Source organism: Myxocyprinus asiaticus, chromosome 35 (genome assembly GCF_019703515.2).
Source record: "Myxocyprinus asiaticus isolate MX2 ecotype Aquarium Trade chromosome 35, UBuf_Myxa_2, whole genome shotgun sequence".
NCBI lineage: Eukaryota > Metazoa > Chordata > Actinopteri > Cypriniformes > Catostomidae > Myxocyprinus > Myxocyprinus asiaticus.
The window spans coordinates 42,682,529-42,704,768 of NC_059378.1; the positions used below are offsets into that span (position 1 = coordinate 42,682,529).

Below are 22,240 nucleotides of genomic sequence, written 5' to 3' on the forward strand. Positions count from 1 at the left end.
ACGATTACAGCTCAATCATTGACATTATAAAATATTTTCCCTCTCCACCGTCTATTTACCATGCACTGCTTTTAAACACCGTTTTATAAGAACACAAATGTGATCCAGAACGACTATTTTGAGTTTGTTTTCTCTCTGGATTTCCTGTGTTCTCTCGTTCCCTGAAAATCAGAAGGCTGTAATTACCTTCTGCATGAGAAAAACCAGCTGTAAAAACAAAAACGCAACAGATGTAAAAAATAACACCAAACCAACTACAGATGGAACTTAATCAAACACCTTAAATCATTGTCTTCAAAATGAATAAAAACTGCATTTAATTAACTTGCAGTAGCTGCATGTAATAGTGAATAGAAACAAATATTAGTTCTATCAGAGCACACACGAGAGCTGCTGTAGATCACTTAGACTTTTATTTCACTACATCAGAGAACATTGTGTATTAGTTAGGAGGAAGTCTTGTACCTGATGCGCTCTGGAAGCGAAGCCGAACCCAAGCTGTCTGCACACGACCATCGCTTCATTAATGCCCCAGTTCTCACTGCACACCGACCCCCAGCGTCGCTGCCCGCTCACCTCCATCAACACCTCCACACGACCCTCTGCGACCTCACGACCCCCCACCAGACGCACCTGAGAGAGAGAAAAGCACACACGTTTTCAGTGTGTTATTTCTTCAACTTTGGGTACATTTTGTTATATGACGGTCTCATTAAAACTGAACTGGAAACTTTTTATCAGGTGTTCGTTTATTTTTGGTAATTTTCAAATGTCTTTCACGTGTAGATTTGACTGTTTTAGTCTTCAGACCCAGACTTTCAATACTAAACTATAAAAATACTAATTATTACATGTTTAAAACTATGATTATCTAAACAAAGAGTGAAATAAACTGAAACCATTTCAATATTAATTGTGTGAAAATGATTTCTATCAATTGTTCATAAATTACAACTGTCCCACAGTTGCGTCGTCATTTCCACCACACCAAACAATTTTACCCCTAATAAAGTTTGTTCAAAAGTTAGTGTACTTTTAATCAAGTGGACAAAAGTGTGAGTGAAGAGCACGCTTGAGATTAAATATGAGACAAAACAAAGATAAATATCACTTTTTATTGAGCGTCATTTCCAATCAAGCTGCCAAAATATGCAGAACAATTTTGTGTATTTAGGACAAATAAAATGTTAGTTATGAAATTATTCTTAGCAAGACAAATGAGTCGGTCACTGTATTTGAAAACCTCCTGAGACCCCATGTCCACCTGCATGGACATTTGGCTTCGCTATATGCAACACATAATTTAATTTAATTTAAACTGACTGATCTGAGTTCAGGACACTCTGTGCTGTCAGTAAAGCATTAAAACTATTGACGTACGGAGTCATGTGACCAAACAATATGGCGCTGATCACAGCGGAGTTTGTTTTTGGGAGAAACACCAACAAAACTACATCTGGTCAGAAACCTCATTAAGTTTTTACATTGAAGTCAAAAGATTAGAGTCTCTAGTTTCATCCGATATGCCATTTTTAACATTTGAGCAATTTATTGCAAAATGGAGGTTAAATCATTCACTAAATAGGGAGCAAGGGAGCATCCTATAGCTCTCTATGCAGTTAAGTGCATTCACTCCTAAAATCTGATCAAAAGTTCAGTTTCAGGCTGCAGATGATGTTTGGATCACTCAACATGTTTGACAGACATGTGACAATGATAATCAGTACATAGATTCAGAATTTATAATGTATCATTTTATTTTAACATGATTGACAGTGATTGGATGATGCTGGACATTACTTTGAATCAGAATTAATTATGATAATTTCTGATGTAATGTTTGTAACATCTCAAAAACATGAATAATCAACACTCCTGGAAACATAATGAACTATTTGATGAACAAAATCTGATATTCTTGATATTATTTAAAATTTCACAACTTCATCACGCTGTCCACATATGTGCTCATAAATTTTTTTTTTTGCTTGTTTATTAGGCGCTACTATTACAAATCAAAAAGGGAAATGCAAAATTATTTGAGACAGCAGTCTCACTCGGGTCTCAGGAGGTTAAAAATGTCATTTCCATCAGCATCATTTCCAGCACAGAATTCTATTAAACACAATACAGAATTTGAGATGTGCTGGAAATGACTCAAAAATGACAGAAATCTCCTGTGATGCATGTACAGTACATAACTTGTTGGACATTGTTAGTCGACTAATTAAATAAACTAGTGAGAGTGTGAAACATGTTTTAATGACACTTTACTTTCTAGAAGTCCACAAAAGTGCCCGAACACTCATAAAGATAATAAAAGAAGTATGTGCTCAATGACTTTGAAGTACCCTGGTATTTACATGGTACTCCAAAGAGTATAACAATATTGCCATGGTACAAGCCCAAAAAAAACCCCCATAATATGGTCATTTTTGGTTCTCTTCTCACCGTGGCACCGAGTCCAGTGTTTGGGACGTTACAGCGGACAGACGCGTCCTGAGTGTGTTTGCAGGATCTCAGAGGAACCTCCTGAAATCGACACTGTGTGATGGAGCTCTCTCGGCCTGAACACTGAACTGCATTCATGTGGATTGGACCGGTACCTGCAACCCACAACACATTGAATACATTTAAATATGTGTGTTATTGGAGTTTCACATGCACCGCACAGAGATGTGTGTCCACTTTAGATTAGTTTACCTGCTTGAAATAGTCGTTAATGCAGTTGTGTTTGGCAGAAAACTGCAACTGGCCCGATCGCAAGACAAACGGGCGCAGTCGTATGTGTGTGATGTATACGGTCTGTGCAGCTTAATTCACTGAATTAAACACACACACACACACACACACACACACACACACACACACACACACACACACACACACACATCTCAATGCTTTATTTACTAGCTCAAAATAGGATCAGCAGACAGGAGCAAATGGAAATCTGTGTGTGTATTAACAAGAGTTCCTGTAATTTGTGCACAGCGAGGTCATGATGTCACCAGTTAACGTGTCTTTTTTTCTCGTCGTCACAGAGTTAAACATACTGTTATCTGTCTGACAAAGAAGAACAGACACTATTCTGAGAGTCACCTAAAATCAGTCATTAACTCATAAAACACTGAAAACAGTCACTGATACACACACACACACACTCACACACAACACAGACATACACATATACACATCCCATGTTTTTATATCATTGTGGGGACTCTGCATAGACTTCCATGCATTTTATGGATTTTATACAGATCTAACGATCATTTCTATCCCCTAACCCTACCCCTCACAGAAAACCTTTTTGCATTTTTACATTTTCAAAAAAACATCGTTTAGTATGTTTACTAAAGTGCTTCAAGATGGCGCCGAATATGGCTGCTACACTGCGAGCTCCAATATTGCAGTTTTATGTTTGTTTTGTCTACAATGCTTGTGTTTTTCATCTTGGATGTTGTCTGCCTTATTGTCTATGATAGACAAACACTTTTGGACATTGGTTCTGCAATAGCACACCAAAAACCGGACTTTAAATACCTCAATACCGACCCGCTGTTTACAAACACGACAGCGGAGCCCTTTGTCTGGGCTGCCCGGCCATGGAAACGTAGCCGCAAAAGAAGAAGGAGAGCCGGCGTTCTCGTCAGACTAAGACGTTGCGCAAATTGACCCCTGCTACCCACTATTCTACTGGCAAATATTCAGTCTCTAGACAACAAACTCTGTGAGTTGAGAGCGTGGATCTCTTTCCAATGAGAGATGAAGGGACTGCTGCATTATCTGCCTAACAGAAACTTGGATGTCTGCGGAGATTCCAGACTCAGCCATTGAACCCGCGGGGTTCTCCATGCACTGAGCGGACAGAGCGAAAGACCTCTCAGGTAAAAGCAGACGTGGTGGTGTATGTTTTATGATCAACAAATCCTGGTGTGATCAGAGGAACGTACATTCTATCAAGTCTTTCTGCTCTCCTGATCTGGAATTTCTCATGCTTCTGTGTCGACCATTCTGTCTACCGAGGGAATTCACAGCAGTCATTATCACAGCTGTGCACATCCCGCCACAAGCCGACACAGACCGGGCACTCAAGGATCTGTATGGGAGTATAAGTGAGCAGGAAACCGCGCACCCTGAGGCTGCATTCATTGTGACTGGGGACTTTAACAAAGCCAACTTCAAGTCAGTAGTACTGAAATACTACCAACACATCAGTTTCAACACACGAGGGGACCGGGTTTTGGACCACTGCTACTCTCCCTTCCGGGATGGCAACAAATCCCTCCCCCGCCCACCATTTGGCAAATCGGACCACTCTTCCATTCTGCTTCTGCCCGCTTACAGGCAGAAATTGAAACAGGAAGCACCCACCCTCAGAACGATCCAGTGCTGGTTGGACCAATCAGACTCTACGCTACAGGACTGTTTTGATCATGCAGACTGGGAGATGTTCCGATCCGCCTCTGATGACGACATCGAGGTCTACGCTGATACCGTAACGATATTTGGGCAGCACTTAATGCGTGGACCTCCGCTTTTAATTCTGGGAATGCGGAGGTGCATAAACAAGCCAGTTATGCCCTCCGAAAAACAGAGCAGAGCAGCCAAACGCCAGTACAGGGACAAGATTGAAGGACAGTTCAACACCGACTCTAGAAGCATGTGGCAGGGAACTAATATCATCACGGACTTCAAAGGGAATAAAAACTCCACCGTGAACACCGCTGCCTCTCTCCTGGATGAGCTAAATACTTTTTATGCCTGTTTCGGAACAGCGTATTTTGATTGTATACAGTCTTCTTATTTTGTGTATACTGTATATTATTAGGTGTATATTGTAAACTGTGTTGTGTAACAAGATGTGTAAACTGTGTTATGTGTAAATAAGATGTTTATTGTAATTGTCATACTGCTATGTTGCTTGGAACTGCACCCAAGACTTTCACCCACTGTTGCACTTGTATATATGGTAGAGTGACAATAAAGGGATTTGATTTGATTTAATAAGCCATTTCCCTCATGGGGACCCGTGGCTGGTCCCCACAAGGTAGGTTTTCTCGGGAAACATGGTTACACACACACACACACACACACACACACACACAAAAACAAACACAAACAACACACATCATTGTGGGGACTCTCCATAGACTTCCATGCATTTTATGGATTTTATACCGATCTAACGATAATTTCTATACCCTAACCCTCACAGAAAACCCTCTTTTTGCATTTTTACATTTTCAAAAAAACATAGTGTAGTATGTTTAATAAGCCATTTCCCTCATGGGAACCGCTGGCTGGGCCCCACAAGGAAGGTTTTCTCGAGTTTTACTATCCCTGTGGGGACATTTGGTCCCCACAATGTAGTATAAACATGGTTACACACATATAACAAACACGCACTCACACACAAACACACACACACACACACACACACACACACACACACACACACACACACACATATATATATATTACACACACAGGTTTCTGTATAGTGCGCTCATTTGAGAGTTAGTGAGAAATTTGTGCAGATTTTTTATGTCTTAGAGGTTTGTTTTTCTTTTACTCTATTTCTGAGATCATCTGATAAAGATCTTGTGTTACGTGAGGCGAGGAGTAAAAGAAGGCTTTCTTGGAAGAACCACAGCATTTTCTTGTTCCCAGACTTTGCAAACTCGACAAGAGAGAAACGTGTTCGATTCAAGGAATGCAAGAAACTTTAACATCAACGCAAGGTTGTTTTTGCACTGATATTCCTGACCAAATTGAGAATAGATGCTAAAGATGGCCATAAAACATTCACATGCCCACAGCAAGTGATGTCCTTCATAAAGTCAATGGAGTGAGTCATCTTGTACTCAAGTTGCAGTCGAGTGGATGGCTCACTGAACATTTGTTTGACTGTTTGAGGAGTCTGCGTGCTTTTTTTGTGCTTAGTCTGCCTATCGGCTGGAGATTATTTTGAAGAGTAACACACCTTCAGGACAGTTTTATGGAATCTACATGCTCTTTGTGCATATTTCGCCTATTGGCTGGAGTTCGTTTTGTGAAGTATTTCTTGCAAAGTCACTGGAGTGAGTAAGTAATTTGCTTGCACTCATGTTGTAGCCGAGTGGACCGGCTCACTGAATGTTCACTTGACTGTTTGGGGAATCTGTGCGCTTTTTTTGTGCTGGTTCCGCCTAGCGGGTGGAGTTTATTTGGTAGAGTGTCACACCTTCAGGACAGTTTTATGGATGAATCTACATGCTCTATGTGTTTGTTCCGCCTATTGGCTGGAGTTTGTTTTATAGATGATATTTTGTTGTTTAATTCTGTCTCACAATATTTGTATTGAAACACTGGACTTGAGCAATCCGACGGCAAGGTTGTCGCGGGGGCTTTCATAGGGGTACATGGACTGTTTGAGTTTAGAGGGATGGACGGCAGTTGGCGCTGTCATGCGTGGGGTTAATGCGCACGTTTTTCTTTTTTCTGTTTGTTTGGTTCAGGGGGAAGTTTGGGGTTTGATTGTTGCACTAATGTTGGAATGAAGTCTTTATAATCTTGTTTTTGACACACAATCTATTTTCTCTCATATGTCAAAATGTAAAATGTTAATATGAGTAGATTATCTCTCTCCACGTGGAATGTGAATGGGTTGGGGCACCCCATAAAAAGAAGGAAGGTTATTTCTCTTCTTAAGCATAAGAAATATGATATAGTGTTTCTTCAAGAAACGCATCTTTCCCCGCAGGAAGCTGAAAAATATGGCAAGATATGGGGTGGACATGTTTTCTTTAGTGCTGGCTCAAGTAAGAGCAGGGGAGTCATTACAGTGATAAGTAAACATCTACAATTCACATGTCACATTTTGGCTAATATTTATGCACCTAACGCTGATGATCAGGGCTTTTTTATAGATCTTGAAGAGAGGTTGCAAGCCGCTGGCACCCCTCATGATATAATATTGGGAGGAGACTTTAATCTTTTGATGGATTCAGTCTTTGATCATAGTGAAGCAAATGTGTGTAAGCCCCCTAGAGCAACATTGATGCTTCACAGGATGTGTAAAATCTTGGTCTTACAGTTATTTGGAGACATTTGAACCCATCTGGTAGAGACTATAAATTTTTTTCATCAGTCCATAAGATCTATTTTAGAATAGATTTTATTTTATATCTAAGTCCCTCATTTCATCTGTTGTTGATCATGCCCTGGTGAGTCTCAGATCACTCCCTGGTGAGTTTAGAGGTGTTGCCACATACAGAGAAAAGGAAATCATATAGTTAGCACTTTAATGTATCCCTTTTGCAAAATCCTGATTTCCAATAAATGTTAAAGACTGAAATCAATGCCTATATGGAGACCATCTGGTCCTCAGTATCCTCTGTGGGCGTGGCTTGGGAGGCACTTAAGGTGGTTCTTAGGGGTCGGATCATACAGTATGCCTCATTCATCAAAAATACAAAGCACAAGAACTCATGGAATTGGAAGGGAATATAAAAATGCCAAGGCAGAGCTGAAGCGCTGAGTGTTGTCTAATGGCCTCGGAATTGACCCAATTGAAATACAGATATAATTCTATTTTGTCGCAGGAGGTGGAGTTTTGGCTATTCAGGGCAAGACAGTCATATTTTGAGTCAGGGGTCAAAGCAGGGAAACCTCTGGCTAGATATATAAAGCAGAGAGAGTCTTTTTCTACCATTCCCTCAGTGAAATCTGCTGGTGGTAAAATATTTACCTCGGCTATTGATATTAATAATGCTTTTAAAGAATTCTATCTTGATCTCTATAATTCCACATCTTCGTCTACTGATGAGGATATTAGAAACTTTGTGGAACCATTAGAATTTCCTAAACTGATGACTGAGCAAAAAAAATATTTTGATTCTGAGATAACCTTGGAGGAGCTTGGTGAGGTAATTAAGGCCTTACCTACAGGCAAGGCCCCGGGGCCAGACGGCTTTGCCGCTGAGTATTTTAGATCTTATGCTACAGAACTTGCTCCAATTTTGGTAGAAGTTTATACTGAATCATTAAAGAATGGAAAGCTTCCTCCAACCATGACACAAGCCCGGATCAGTCTGATTCATAAAAAGGACAAGCGAGTGTAAGAGTTATTGTCCAATTTCCCTGATCCAGCTAGACGTTAAAATATTGCCAAAAATTTTGGCTAACCGATTAAGTAAAGTTATGACATATTTTATACATATAGATCAGGTGGGGCCTATTCGGTAACATTAGGCGTTTCATTAACATTATATGGTCAGTGGCGAATGATCAGACTCCGGTCGCTGCCATCTCACTTGTCGCTGAAAAGACATTAGATATGGTAGAATGGGATTATCTTTTTAAGATTATTAAGAAATTATATTAAGAAATATACGGGTTCAGGAATACTTTTATTGGGTGGATTAAGTTTCTTTATAGACATCCGGTAGCGGCAGTTCAAACGAATGGATTAATTTCAAATTATTTTACTCTTGATAGGGGCACCCGGCAGGGTTGCCCTCTTTCCCCATTATTGTTCTGTCTTGCCCTGGAACCATTAGCAGCTGCAATAAGAAAGGAGGATGATTTTCCAGGGGTGGTGGCGGGAGGTGTGGCGCATAAGCTTTTGTTTTATGCAGATGATATTTTATTATTTGTCTCTGACCCTACTAGATCTATGCCTTGCCTCCACAGAATTATTAATTCCTTCTCTAAGTTCTCAGGATACAAAGTCAATTGGTCTAAATCCGAAGCTTTGTCTCTGACAGCGTACTGCCCGGTATAGGCTTTTCAGCTGGGTGCCTTCCAGTGTCCCAAACAGGGCATTAAGTATTTGGGTACTTTATTCCCAGCAAATTTGGCTGATTTAGTTAGAGTTAATTTTGACCCTTTAATAAAAAGGTTTTCGAGCGATGTGGGCAGGTGGGCTTCATTACATTTATCCATGATTGGGAAGGTTAATGTTATTAAAATTAATTGTATTCCAAAATTTAACTACCTGCTACAGTCTCTCCCTATAGATGTCACTCTCTCTTATTTCAAGCAGTTTGATAGCATAGCGAAGTCTTTCATTTGGAATGGTAAGCGCCCCAGGTTAAATTTCAATAAGTTACATAAGCAGATTGACAAAGGAGGGCTAGGCCTACCCAAGATTTTATTTTATTATTATGCATTCAGTCTCAGACATTTGGCTCATTGGTCGCTTCCACCTGAGGGAGCCCCTCCCTGGTTTTGTATTGAACAGGAACTTCTTGCCCCTATTTCACCATTTCAAAGCCTTTCTATAAAACTAATCGGAGAAGTTAAGTTACACCGTTATCTCGCATTTGCACTCGGTATGGACAAAAGTGTGCAGAGTGCCTCGAGCATATGGCTGAACCCAAAATTATGTATTAATAAGTCCCCTTTCTGTTGGTCAGAGTGGATTGTGAGGGGGGTTACTACACTCGGTGACCTATATGAGAGTGGAGTGTTGAGATTCTTTGAAGATTTGGTTCAACAATTTAGGATTTCCAGATCTCAGTTCTTTAGGTATTTACAGCTGCGTCACCTGCTCTGTACTGTTTTTGGGAGTAGCATACACCCCCCTAAAGTGGCAGATACTCTGGGAGTGGTGATTACTGCTTTTGGAAAAGGTCATGAGGCATCAGTGTATTACTTCAACTTATATCAAGAGATTATGGGAGAAAGATTTAAACTTGGTATTGGAGGAGGGAGTGTGGGCTAGGATTCTAAAAAACGTCAAGTCTGCATCTAGAGATGCAAGGGTGCACCTTATGCAATTCAAGATTTTACATCGATTCTATTGGACCCCCTATAGATTGTATAGGCTTGGTCTTAAAGACATACCCACCTGCTGGTGATGCCAATCAGAAGATGGAGACACAACCCATGCTTTTTGGTGGTGTGTTAAGGTCCAAGAATTTTGGTTGAGGGTTCAGAGTTTTATGTGTGACGTATTGGAGACTCAGTTTTCATTTTGCCCCAGACTCTGTATTTTAGGTGATGGAGCGGTCATCAATATAGGGAATAAATATATAAAGAATTGGGTCCTTGCCAGTGTTTTGATCGGCAGACAGGTCATACTTAGGGGATGGAAGTTGGCTGGAGTGCCCTTGTTTCAAGAGTGGCACACAGTGATGGGCAGGGTAGCAGCATTTGAAGCAATGTCATATAGAAGGCTAGGCAACATAGATTTATTTAATAAAAAATGGGGCAGCTATTTAGCCTTTTTAGAAGGCTCTCAGGGAGGGGCAGTGGAGGGAGATTTGTAGATTTAAATGTATGATTTTCTTTTTTTATATATTCTTAAGTGTTTCCTCTTGTCTGTTTTTTTTTTTATTTTTTATTTTCTTATTTTTTTTATTAGTATTTGTATGTGTGTATACTTTCATTTTGTGTTGGACCACTGGATGTTTGTAGTGTGGATGGGGAGGGGTGATGTTCAGTGGGAGGGACATATAATTTGATATCATTTGATTCTGTGTGTGTGTATGTTCTATTTCTTCAATCCTGTTTTTGAATCAATAAAATGTTAATATAAAAAACAAAATGTTTTCAGTGGTTTGGAGTTGGAGACAAAGGTTTGCAGTAATATCCAAAAGTAATTTAAATTCAAATGTTCTCACAGGAACACTGTCACGGGTGTTTTAAATGATACTGAACTATAAACTCTCTCAGTCAGACTCAATACAGACTTTAAAGTTCAGAGAGTTTGAGAGTAATCGTGTTTTCTGTTTAGTCTGGACTCAAAAAATCCACCCTCAGTTTTGAAGAGTTCAGAAGAAAACCTCAATCGATGAAGAAATTGAGCTAAAAGAACCATATCAACACTCATCTGCTCTGATACAATGAGAGAACTCAAGAAGATCTTGAGTGTTTCAGTGATGGCAGATGAACCATAAACACATATAAATACATGAATCTAATGCCTGAGGGATTTTCTAAAAGATCAATTTGGAATCTTCCTCAAATATTCTGCATCTTAAATCTAAACAATAATGGATTTGGGATGAGGGAGGATTTGATAGATGTGTTTGTGAAATAAAAAGTAGAAAAATTCATGAAACTAGATTTGTACATTTACAACACAATTCAAGTGTCCTCAACAAGACACATTATTTGAGGTTTCATGTCTGGAACAGGATGACTTTCACACGTTTCATTGGGGTTAGTCCTAATCACTATGAGACTGTGTTACCCTGTCCCATGTGAGCTCCTCTCAGGGCCTCTTTGGCCGAACCGAAGCCCAGTTCTCTGCACATGACACTGGCTGCAGGCAGGTCCCACAGATGGTCACAGACGGTTCCCCACTTCCCATCTCTGAGCACCTCAACACGCCCCTCGCCGAGACGCGGACCCGCCTTCAGACGCACCACAGTCTAGAGAGAGACAGATCACATGATCAAACACACAATCAAATCTCTTAAAGAACACAAGCTGTGTTCAGAATATTAACATACTGCTCACTGCACAGTGTATATACTGTGTAATGCATACCATTTATATATATATAAAATGGTATGTGAAACAGGTGCGTGACATTTCATATTCCATATTTTTATGGTCTTGGTCTTGTTATGGACTCGGAGCATTTGGACTCTATCTTGAATCAAACAAGTGTGGACTCGGACTTTACCCGAAACCAGTCGAGTCCCTTCCAAAAACATACCAAGAGTGCTTTGACTTATCTTACAAACATTTCTCTGACTGACAATATCAGCGATCTTGACATGTGTCCCGTATTTCAGTCAGAACTAGTGATGCTCAATTCACAAATGATTCACAAATGGTTAGCAAAATCAATTTACGATTCAGTCCGATTTCAGTCCGATTTGTTCATTTCACTGAATCATTTGCAGTGGTTTCTCACTCAGTAAAACAGTTTTAAGATATTGAAGAACACTCTGCTGGATAAAGTGGATATTTAACTACAATTATTTAAAACAACAAGATTATTTTTTGAGAGGTAACTTTGAGAAACTTTAACTATGATGAGTCAAATGAATAAGGGCCTGTTCACACCAAACACATTTTTGTGTCTGTTCATGTTGTTTTTCAGTTGTTTTCCAATGTAAACGAGCTACACGGACATCTTTGAACATTGCGCTGTATATCACTGTGTTTTCAGAATCAAAATGTTTTGTCATGTTAAAAAGAACTTCAACTGTTAAAAATTATCTTGTAATACCAGTGTTCTGCTGTATTCGTTGTGCTGTTGTGATTCACCTCGGAGCTGTTTATTTTGGTTCAACTTACAACTCTTTTATTAACAATTTGATGAAATCCCTATGGAAAAAAATTGTTCTGCAACCAAGACGGCTGAAAAAAGTGGGTGGGCACTGTTGTGCTTTATTCATTCTTAGTGATTTCCCCCCGAATGTTTTAAAGTAGTATGCTAAATTGTGTCTCATGACCTCATTATTTCGCATGTTTAACCCTTTAAGCTCTGAAGGTGTTTTTAAAGATTTCCTGTTTCAGTGGCATACCCAAAATTAAAGACTTGTAACTTATTAAAAAAATAAAAATAAATAAATAATAAAAAAAAAAGGGTCAAGTGTTTGGTATCAATTTAAAGAAAACTTTTCACATTTTTTAATGATATAGATTATGATCAATTCTGAGACTCTCAGCCTAAGAAACTGCTGAAAAATCACACAAATTATTTCTTATTTTTCTGATTTGACATTTAATAAGGTGGCTCCAAAAAACTGCTTTTGTTTTGTTCCCAATCATGTCAACTGTATCTGAGAAAATCTTTGTATTGATACGACAAATCAATCAAAAGTTATAGTATTACAAAAATAATTTATCCTAGTGTCCAAAAACATCTCCAAGTGTCCAAAAGCCTCTCCAAACAAATAAATCATAATAATTGTACATAAGAACTAATTACACATGCAAACACAACAATGGCTAAAGGTTTGCATAGCATGCAGACATGATTTTAATAATTAGATTTCACAGAATGAGTTTCATTCTGTGTCATTTGAGTCATCATTGAGTCTGTGTCATGTATTTGGCGCCATCTCCTGGTGGTCATATGTAACATTGTGCTTCATGTGGATTATCTAATGATCTATACATCTGATTACCTTGTGTGTGGACTCATTTGAAAGATAATCACCTCCTCTGAGTAATGGTATGTAATTTTTATGTTACATTTATTTTCCCATCAAGTTATAAGCAAAAAGGCGACATATAAGCAACACCTGTTCACATAAAACATAATTGTCAAAGATATATACTTAGCTATTACTTGTATATTTTTGTCTGTGAGTAAAGCAAACAGGCTGGTTGTATTCTTCTCTGTGAGAGCTTTCCAACAACATATGACACATGGCTATTTAATGAAATTAATGTTTTTACTGATTAATATGTATGGTGCAATAAATAAAATAAAACAATTATCAAAACTGAACTTCTGATTTGTCTGCAAATTTCAAAGCACTTGTTCAGTTTTGATCATAATGTCTACATGTATTGGAAAGTCGAACTTCTAAGCTTTCAAACGATACCTATTTTGTGTTGGTCAAGACTGTAGTTATTAATATTTTGACGGTTATTTTTTTCTTGCAGGCCCATCTGAGCTTAAAGGGTTAAATTCTCAGAAATCAATCATTATGAATCATATTTTGTGTATGATAGAGATATATCCTAACTTCTGTCAGTCTGATCAAAATAATGAGCCAAGAAATAGATGTCAGGTATGCTCACATTCAGAGGGGGCGGAGCCTGCGGGTAACCAGAGGTGGAAATTCTTGAAAACTGAGCTCCAGGTACACAGCGCACCACCGCATGCATGCCACCACTACAGGGCTCGTTGTGATGTGGGACAGAGAGCTGTGCTTGGCACTGTGCCAACGACACCTCCGTACCCGAACATTGAACACGCTCCACCCAGAAACCTTTTTTACTGACCGCAGACCTGAAGAAACAGATTACAGTATCATTCACTGTGAAAATACACATGAAAAATCTGCAAAAAACGTGAGCGCCTGTTACACACTGGACCTTTTATACTCACTGGTAGAGGTTTGATCAGAGCGATATAAGCGTTAGTAATAGAGATGACAGACTTAACAGTCACTAGTAATTAAACAGGAAATCATACCTTGTGGTTTGATCCTCCATCTTGGAGTCCCACAGTTTCCTGTGCAAGAGGAATGAACACAAATCATGAAATAAACTGAATCTGAATCAAATAAACAAGCTCAGTTGCTCAAGTGGATCCATTTCTAGATGCAACATTAACTTTACAGTCACATACTCACACACATTTAGACTTCTGTGTTCAGTGTAAGACTGTCAATAAACACAGTGTTCATATATCACACAGACAAACTCACTGGAGACATTCGGCTGTTTTTTCTGGTCATCAAAGTTCTCAATGTTCTCAAAGTCCAGCCAAAAATGACTTCCTCTTTCTGTCTGGTCGTGCTTGTGTTTTTCTGTACATACTGTATATTTCATGTTCAGTTGAGCGACTCTACATGTGGAGGACACGCATGATAATGTGTATTTTGGTTTGGAATGGCTCTAGATTTCTCTGTTACTTGTGAAACACACTGGAGTCCTGAGTTTGTCTTTCTGAGGTAAAACCATTGAAATGGCTTTTTTGGATTATGACATTAAAATGCTGCTACTATTTGACAGGTATCAGTGAAACAGGTCATGTCTGTGGCAGCACTAGACTGTAAAAACAGCACAAAAGAGTCCTGCACTTTTTTAGCCAATCAGAAACACTCTCTGCCTGTCAATCATTTAACATCTTCAGGCTTGTCTGTGGAGGACGAGGTTTTGGAGAAAGGGCGGTCTGATTCAGTGGCTGATAGAGTAGCCTAACATGGGTTTTAACAATTTCTAAACCAGCTACACTGGCAGCCAAAATTTTGTAATAATGTACAAATTTTGCTGTTTCAGAAGGAAATTGGTACTTTAATTCACCAAAGTGGCATTCAACTGATCACAATGTATAGTTAGGACATTAATAATGTGAAAAACAGCACCATCACTATTTGAAAAAAGTCATTTTTGATCAAATCAAGACAGCAGCCATCACTCCAACACCTTATCCTTGAGTAATCATGCTAAATTGATCATTTGGTACTAGAAAATCACTTGCCATTATATCAAACACAGCTGAAAGATATTTGGTTCGTTAAATGAAGCTTAATATTGTCTTTGTGTTTGTTTTTGAGTTGCCACAGTATGCAATAGACTTCGATATTAGGTCAAAAATGGTAAAAAAGAAACAGCTTTCTCTAGAAACTCATCAGTCAATCATTGTTTTGATGAATGAAGGCTATACAATGCTTGAAATTGCCAAAAAACTGAAGATTTCATACAAAGGTGTACACTACAGTCTTCAAAGACAAAGGACAACTGACTCTAACAAGGACAGAAAGAGATGTGGAAGACCAGATGTACAACTAAACAAGAGGACAAGTACATCAGAGTCTCTAGTTTGAGAAATAGATGCCTCACATGTCCTCAACTGACAGCTTCATTGAATTCTACCCGCTCAACACCAGTTTCATGTACAACAGTAAAGAGAAGACTCAGGGGTGCAGGCCTTATGGGAAGAATTGCAAAGAAAAAGCCACTTTTGAAACAGAAAAACAAAAAGAAAATGTTAGAGTGGGCAAAGAAACACAGACATTGGACAACAGATAATTGGAAAAGAGTGTTCTGGATCTTAACCCCATTGAGCTTTTGTGGGATCAGCTAGACTGTAAGGTGCGTGAGAAGTGCCCGACAAGACAGTCACATCTATGGCAAGTGCTACAGGAAGTGTGGGGTGAAATGTCACCTGAGTATCTGGACAAACTGACAGCTAGAATAACAAGGATCTACAAAGCTGTCATTGCTGCACGTGGAGGATTTTTTGATGAGAACTCTTTGAAGTAGTTTAAGAAGTTCTGAACATTTTTTTCAAATAGTAATATTAATTTTTCACATTATTAATGTCCTGACTATACATTGTGATCAGTTGAATGCCACTTTGGTGAATAAAAGTACCAATTTCTTTCCATAAGAGCAAAATCTGTACAGTATTCCAAACTTTTGGCTGCCAGTGAACATTATCTTATTTTCTGTCAAGATTTATTGCTATTCTTCATCAAAAGTACAAAAAATGCATACAAACTACACTGTACTGTCAAAATCAATAAGTAAAACTGAATTATGATCAATATCAATTTGCTTCCACCTTGATTCTTTAATTGACACAGGCACAAAATCGAGGCATAAAGAAAATCCACTGGTTCCCTATCTGTCACTCACTGGACGTTGTGTCGATGTAGTGACACTAGGGGTCACTCTTGGGAGCCGAGACACCTCTGGTCTTTGATAAAAGGCCAATGAAAATTGGCAAGTGGTATTTTGCATACCACTTCCCCGGATATACGGGTATAAAAGGAGCTGGTATGCAACCACTCATTCAGGTTTTCTCTTTGGAGCCGAACGGTCAATGTTTACTGAGCTGACTGTTCATTCACCTCTGCTGGATCTTACGACGCATTTTAGCGGCTTCTCCCTCCTCTGCACTGGTGCACTGCAGAGAACGCCCTTGGGCACTTCGGCAGAAAAAAAGAGAGTATATTTTTCTAAAAGAGTATATTTCTCTAAAAGAGCAGCACACACGGAACGTCTTTTTAAAGACGCATCTTTTTAAAGATGCCTTTCCGTTTGTGTGTTATTCCTGGTTACGGTCGTTACCTCTCAACTTCGGACGGTCATGATCGCTGTCTTTCGTGTCTGGGCACGACCCACGCGGAGACAGCGCTCGTGGATGGATCATGTACTCATTGCGAGAACATGACCATGGCAACTTTGCGGTCGTGGCTTGCTTTCATAAGAAAGCAAGCCACCCCAGCGGCTCCCTGCCTCGGTCCTTCTATATACGGGTATGAGGCCAGCACGGCTAGCACTGGGGGCGATTTGGGGACCCCAATGGGACCACCTCTGCTGGGTATACCCCCACGAACCTCCTATTCCCCAGCACGCTCGTGCTTCCGGATGAGTCAGCCGGCTCGTCTCACGGCGAGGTTGACCTCTTGTTCGGAGCCCACGAAGCTGATGAGCTCTCGAGCGCAGCATCGGAGAGTGGGCTCATCCAGTCGGATGCAGAAGCCTCAGCTGGGCTCCTCCCCTCGGGGACGGTTGCCAAGTCACAGGCTGATGCGGAAATGATGGACATGCTTTCCTGGGTGGCCGCGAGCGTCGGGCTAGAGTGGAACCCTCCACTCTCCCCTGAACCCTTGTGGCTTGATGATTGGTTCCTGGGTTCACTGCGCCGCTCCAGTCTCTTTCTTCCCGGAAGTGCACAAGGAGCTGACAAAATCGTGGGAGGCACCTTTTACTGCCCGGTCCCAATCTTTCAGCTCCCCCACCCTCACTACCCTCGATGGCGGGGCGGCCAGGGGCTATTCAGCGATTCCCCCGGTGGATAAGGCACTCGCGGTTCACCTATGCCCGCAGAGCGTTAGGTTCACGTCGTCCCTGACGGCCAAAGCCTACAGTGCCGCTGGACAAGCCGCCTCCGCCCTGCACGCCATGGCTCTTTGCAGGTCCACCAGGCCAAGGCGCTAAAAGAACTGCACAGACCTTGACACAGACCCTTTCTGCGGTTTGCATTCGAGGGTCGGGCGTATCAGTACAAGGTCCTCCCTTTTGGTCTGTCCTTGTCCCATCACGTCTTCACGAAGGTCACAGAGGCAGCTCTTGCCCCATTAAGGGAGGTGGGCATTCGCATTCTCAACCATCTCGATGATTGGCTAATCCTAGCTCACTCTCGGGATATGTTATGTGCACACAGGGACCTGGTGCTCTCGCACCTCAGCCGACTAGGGCTTCGGGTCAACTGGGAAAAGAGCAAGCTCCTCCCGGTTCAGAGCATCTCTTTTCTTGATCTGGAGTTGGACTCAGTCTCGTTGACAGCATGCCTCACAAATGAGCTTGCACAGTCGAGTATGGCGCCGAGTGTGGCTGCTGCGTTGCAAGCTCCGACACAACATAGTAGTGTTTTGTTTGTTTTGTTCACAATTCTTATGTTTTTTGTCTTGGATGCTGCCTGCCTTATTGTCTACGACAGACAAACACTTTTGGACATTGGTTCAGCGATTTCACACCGTAAACCGGACTTCACATTCCTCAATGCCAACCCACTGTTTACAAACACGCAAGCGGAGCCTTTTGTCTGGGCAGCATGGCCGCAGAAATGCAAAAGGAAAAGGGGAAACAGAGCCGGCGTTCTCATCAGAGTAAGACGCCGCGCAAATCGACCCCCGCTACCCACTATTCTACTGGCAAATGTTCAGTCTCTGGATAACAAGCTCTGCGAGCTGAAAGCGTGGATCTCTTTCCAACGAGATACAAGGGACTGCTGCATTACCTGCCTTACGGAAACTTGGATGTCTGTGGAGATTCCAGACTCAGCCATTGAACTCACGGGGTTCTCCGTGCACCGAGCGGACAGAGCGAAAGACCTCTCAGGTAAAAGCAGAGGAGGTGGTGTATGTTTTATGATCAACAAATCCTGGTGTGATCAGAGGAACGTACATTCTATCAAGTCTTTCTGCTCTCCTGATCTGGAATTTCTCATGCTTCTGTGTCGACCATTCTGGGTACCAAGGGAATTCACAGCGGTCATTATCACAGCTGTGTACATTCCCCCACAAGCCGACACAGACCGGGCACTCAAGGAACTGTATGGGAGTATAAGTGAGAAGGAAACTGCGCACCCTGAGGCCGCGTTCATTGTGACCGGGGACTTTAATAAAGCCAGTTTAAAATCAGTCACACCAAAATACCACCAGCACATTAGTTTCAACACACGAGGGGACTGGGTTTTGGACCATTGCTACTCTCCCTTCCGGGATGGCTACAAATCCCTCCCCCGCCCACCATTTGGCAAATCGGACCACTCTTCCATTCTGCTTCTGCCCGCTTACAGGCAGAAATTGAAACAGGAAGCACCCACCCTCAGAACGATCCAGTGCTGGTCGGACCAGTCAGACTCTATGCTACAAGACTGTTTTGATCACACGGACTGGGAGATGTTCCGGTCCGCCTCTGAAGACGACATCGAGCTTTACGCTGATAGCGTAATGTGTTTCATCAGAACGTGCGTAGAGGATGTGGTTCCGACCAGAACAATACGGATCTATCCGAATCAGAAACCTTGGATTAATAGCGATGTTCGCGCGGCACTTAATGTGCGGACCTCCCCTTTTAATTCCGGGAACGCGGAGGAGCATAAACATACATCTGCTCTGTATTGCCTCTCTCTCTTGACCCGCTGCAGTTTGCTTACCGCAACAGCCGCTCCACTGATGATGCCATTGCATCTACTATACACACTGCTCTCTCCCACCTGGAAAAAAAGAACACTTATGTGAGAATGCTGTTTGTAGACTACAGCTCAGCATTCAACACCATAGTGCCCTCCAAGCTGGGCTTAAACAGCTCGCTGTGCAGCTGGATCCTGGACTTCCTGTCAAGCAGACGCCAGGTGGTTAGAATAGGCAGCAACATCTCCTCCTCACTGACCCTCAACACTGGAGCCCCACAGGGCTGTGTTCTCAGCCCACTCCTGTATTCCCTGTACACACATGACTGTGTGGCAACACACAGCTCCAGTGCCATCATTAAGTTTGCTGATGACACGACGGTGGTAGGTCTGATCACTGACAATGATGAAACAGCCTACAGAGAGGAGGTGCACACTCTGACACACTGGTGTCAGGAGCACAACCTCTCCCTCAACATCAGTAAAACAAAGGAGCTTGTGGTGGACTTCAGAAGAAAAGACAGAGAACACAGTCCCATCACCATCAATGGAGCACCAGTGGAGAGAGTCAGCAGCTTCAAGTTCCTGGGTACTGAGGAACTGACATGGTCCATCCACACTGAAGTCGTTGTGAAGAAGGCTCATCAGCGCCTCTTCTTCCTGAGACGGCTGAGGAAGTTTGGAATGAACCGCCACATCCTCACACGGTTCTACATCTGCATTGTAGAGAGCATCCTGACTGGCTGCATCTCCGCCTGGTACGGCAATAGCACCGCCCACAACAGCAAAGCACTGCAAAGGGTGGTGCGAACTGCCAGACACATCATCGGAGGTGAGCTTCCCTCCCTCCAGGAAATATATACAAGGCGGTGTGTGAAAAAAGCTCGGAAGATCATCAGAGACTCCAGCCACCCGAGCCATGGGCTGTTCTCACTGCTACCATCAGGCAGGCGATATCGCAGCATCAGGACCCGCACCAGCCGACTCCATGATAGCTTCTTCCCCCAAGCAACCAGACTTCTGAACTCTTGATCTCCCACGATCAAATACATCAGCACTGCACTTTATTACCCTTACTCTTATATCTCACACCGGACTGTCATAAATTATATTATTATTATATTATATTCTCTCTTAACAACTGACTATCAACCGAATGCCTGAATGTCAATACAGTACAATACTGTACATTCTATATATATATACTTTTTTATATATTTTTATTTTTTATTTTTATTGAATAATGTGTATCTATATAGTGCGTATTGTATACTGTACAGTGTATGTTATTATTTGTATATTGTTGAGTGTAATTATGTGTATATCAGATGTTTAAATTGTGCTGTGTTAATTTGATGTTATTGTAAATTGGTATATGTCTCATCACTGTCACGACTGCTATGTTGATCGGAACTGCACCCAAGAATTTCACACACCATTGCACTTGTGTATATGGCTGTGTGACAATAAAGTGATTCAAACAGAAAACAGTGGTTACACTGAAAATCTTTTTTAAGTGGCGTCTGTTCGCTAAATGGTGTTCTTCCCAACGGGAAGACCCCCAGAGATGCGCAGTCGGATCGGTGCTTTCCTTCCTGCAGGAGAGGCTGGAAGGGCGGCTGCCCCTTCCACCTTGAAGGTGTATATAGCCGCTATAGCGGCACACCACGACACAGTGGAAGGTAAGTCTTTAGGGAAGCACGACCTGATCATCAGGTCCTAGAGAGGTGCCAGGAGGCTGAATGCCTTCAGACCGCGCCTCGTTCCCTCATGGGACCTCTCTGTAGTTCTTCAGGGTCTACAGAGAGCCCCCTTTGAGCCTTTTCAGTCATTTGAGCTTAAGGCACTCTCCTTGAAGACTGCCCTCCTGACTGCGCTCACTTCCATCAAGACGGTAGGAGACCTGCAAGCGTTCTCTGTCAGCAAAACATGCCTGGAGTTCGGTCTGGGCTACTCTCACGTGATCCTGAGACCCCGACCGGGCTATGTGCCCAAGGTTCCCACGACCCCTTTTAGGGACCAGGTGGTGAACCTGCAAGCGCTGCCCCAGGAGGAGGCAGACCCAGCCCTGATGTTGCTGTGTCCGGTGCGCGCTTTACGCATCTATTTGGATCGCACGCAGAGCTTTAGAGTCTCTGAGCAGCTCTTTGTCTGCTTTGGTGGACAGCGGAAAGGAAGCGCTGTCTCCAAGCAGAGGATCGCCCACTGGCTCATTGATGCCATAACTATGGCATATCACGCCCAGGACGTGCCGCCCCCAGTAGGGCTACGAGCCCATTCTACCAGGGTGTAGCGGCTTCCTGGGCCTTGACCAGGGGCACCTCTCTAACAAACATTTGCAGAGTAGCGGGCTGGGCAACACCCAACACCTTTGCGAGGTTCCTCCGGGTGGAACCGGTTTCGTCCCGTGTAGTGGCACACACAAACAGGTAAGTCCGGGACAGCCGGCCGTGTGTATCACTTGCGCATAGCGCCTTTCACCTCCCCTGAGCTGGAGACGTGTGCCGTTAACTCCCAGTAGTGTTCACAAACTGTGTTCCCTGGTTAATTTCCTCCGAGCCCTGTGGCAGACGAGTTTTCAGAGAGACTCACTGCTGGCCCAGTACATGTGCTAACTAAAGCCCTGTACTGGGGTAGGTGCTCCGCATGTGGTGGTTATCTACCGCTAATTCGTTTCCTTGTTGGCAAACTGCATCTTCCTTGGGCAGAGGCCCCGTAGGGTAGGACCTACCGTGGGACTTCTCCACATGGCATACTTCCGACATAGCTCGGTAAGACCATGTGACGTATTTCCACTTAAATACCCCCCCCTCCCCCCGTGTGGTCTCCGCAGTGTCCTCCCCTTGGGAGGGATACCCCCCTGACTAGACCTGGTCAGCCCAGTCGGTTAATCCCCCTTTTTTTGGGGAGTGGAAAAAAAAAGGGGATAAGAGGCCACGACTGGGCTAGCCCGTCTCTATTTTTGGG

The 22,240-nt window shown here is 42.3% G+C and overlaps 1 protein-coding gene across 1 annotated transcript in view; it reads right to left on the reverse strand.

Annotated features, from left to right (window-relative positions):
- The window catches only part of LOC127426474 (lysyl oxidase homolog 4-like), a 43,055-nt gene that overhangs the window by 12,102 nt on the left and 8,713 nt on the right, over positions 1-22,240 (reverse strand). The window contains exons 5-9 of the mRNA XM_051673327.1: positions 14,096-14,134; positions 13,699-13,909; positions 11,183-11,363; positions 2,452-2,606; positions 466-633 (exon numbers count right to left, since the gene is read on the reverse strand). Of these exons, the coding sequence (XP_051529287.1) occupies positions 466-633; positions 2,452-2,606; positions 11,183-11,363; positions 13,699-13,909; positions 14,096-14,134 (754 nt within the window). The remainder of the gene's footprint in view (positions 1-465; positions 634-2,451; positions 2,607-11,182; positions 11,364-13,698; positions 13,910-14,095; positions 14,135-22,240) is intronic.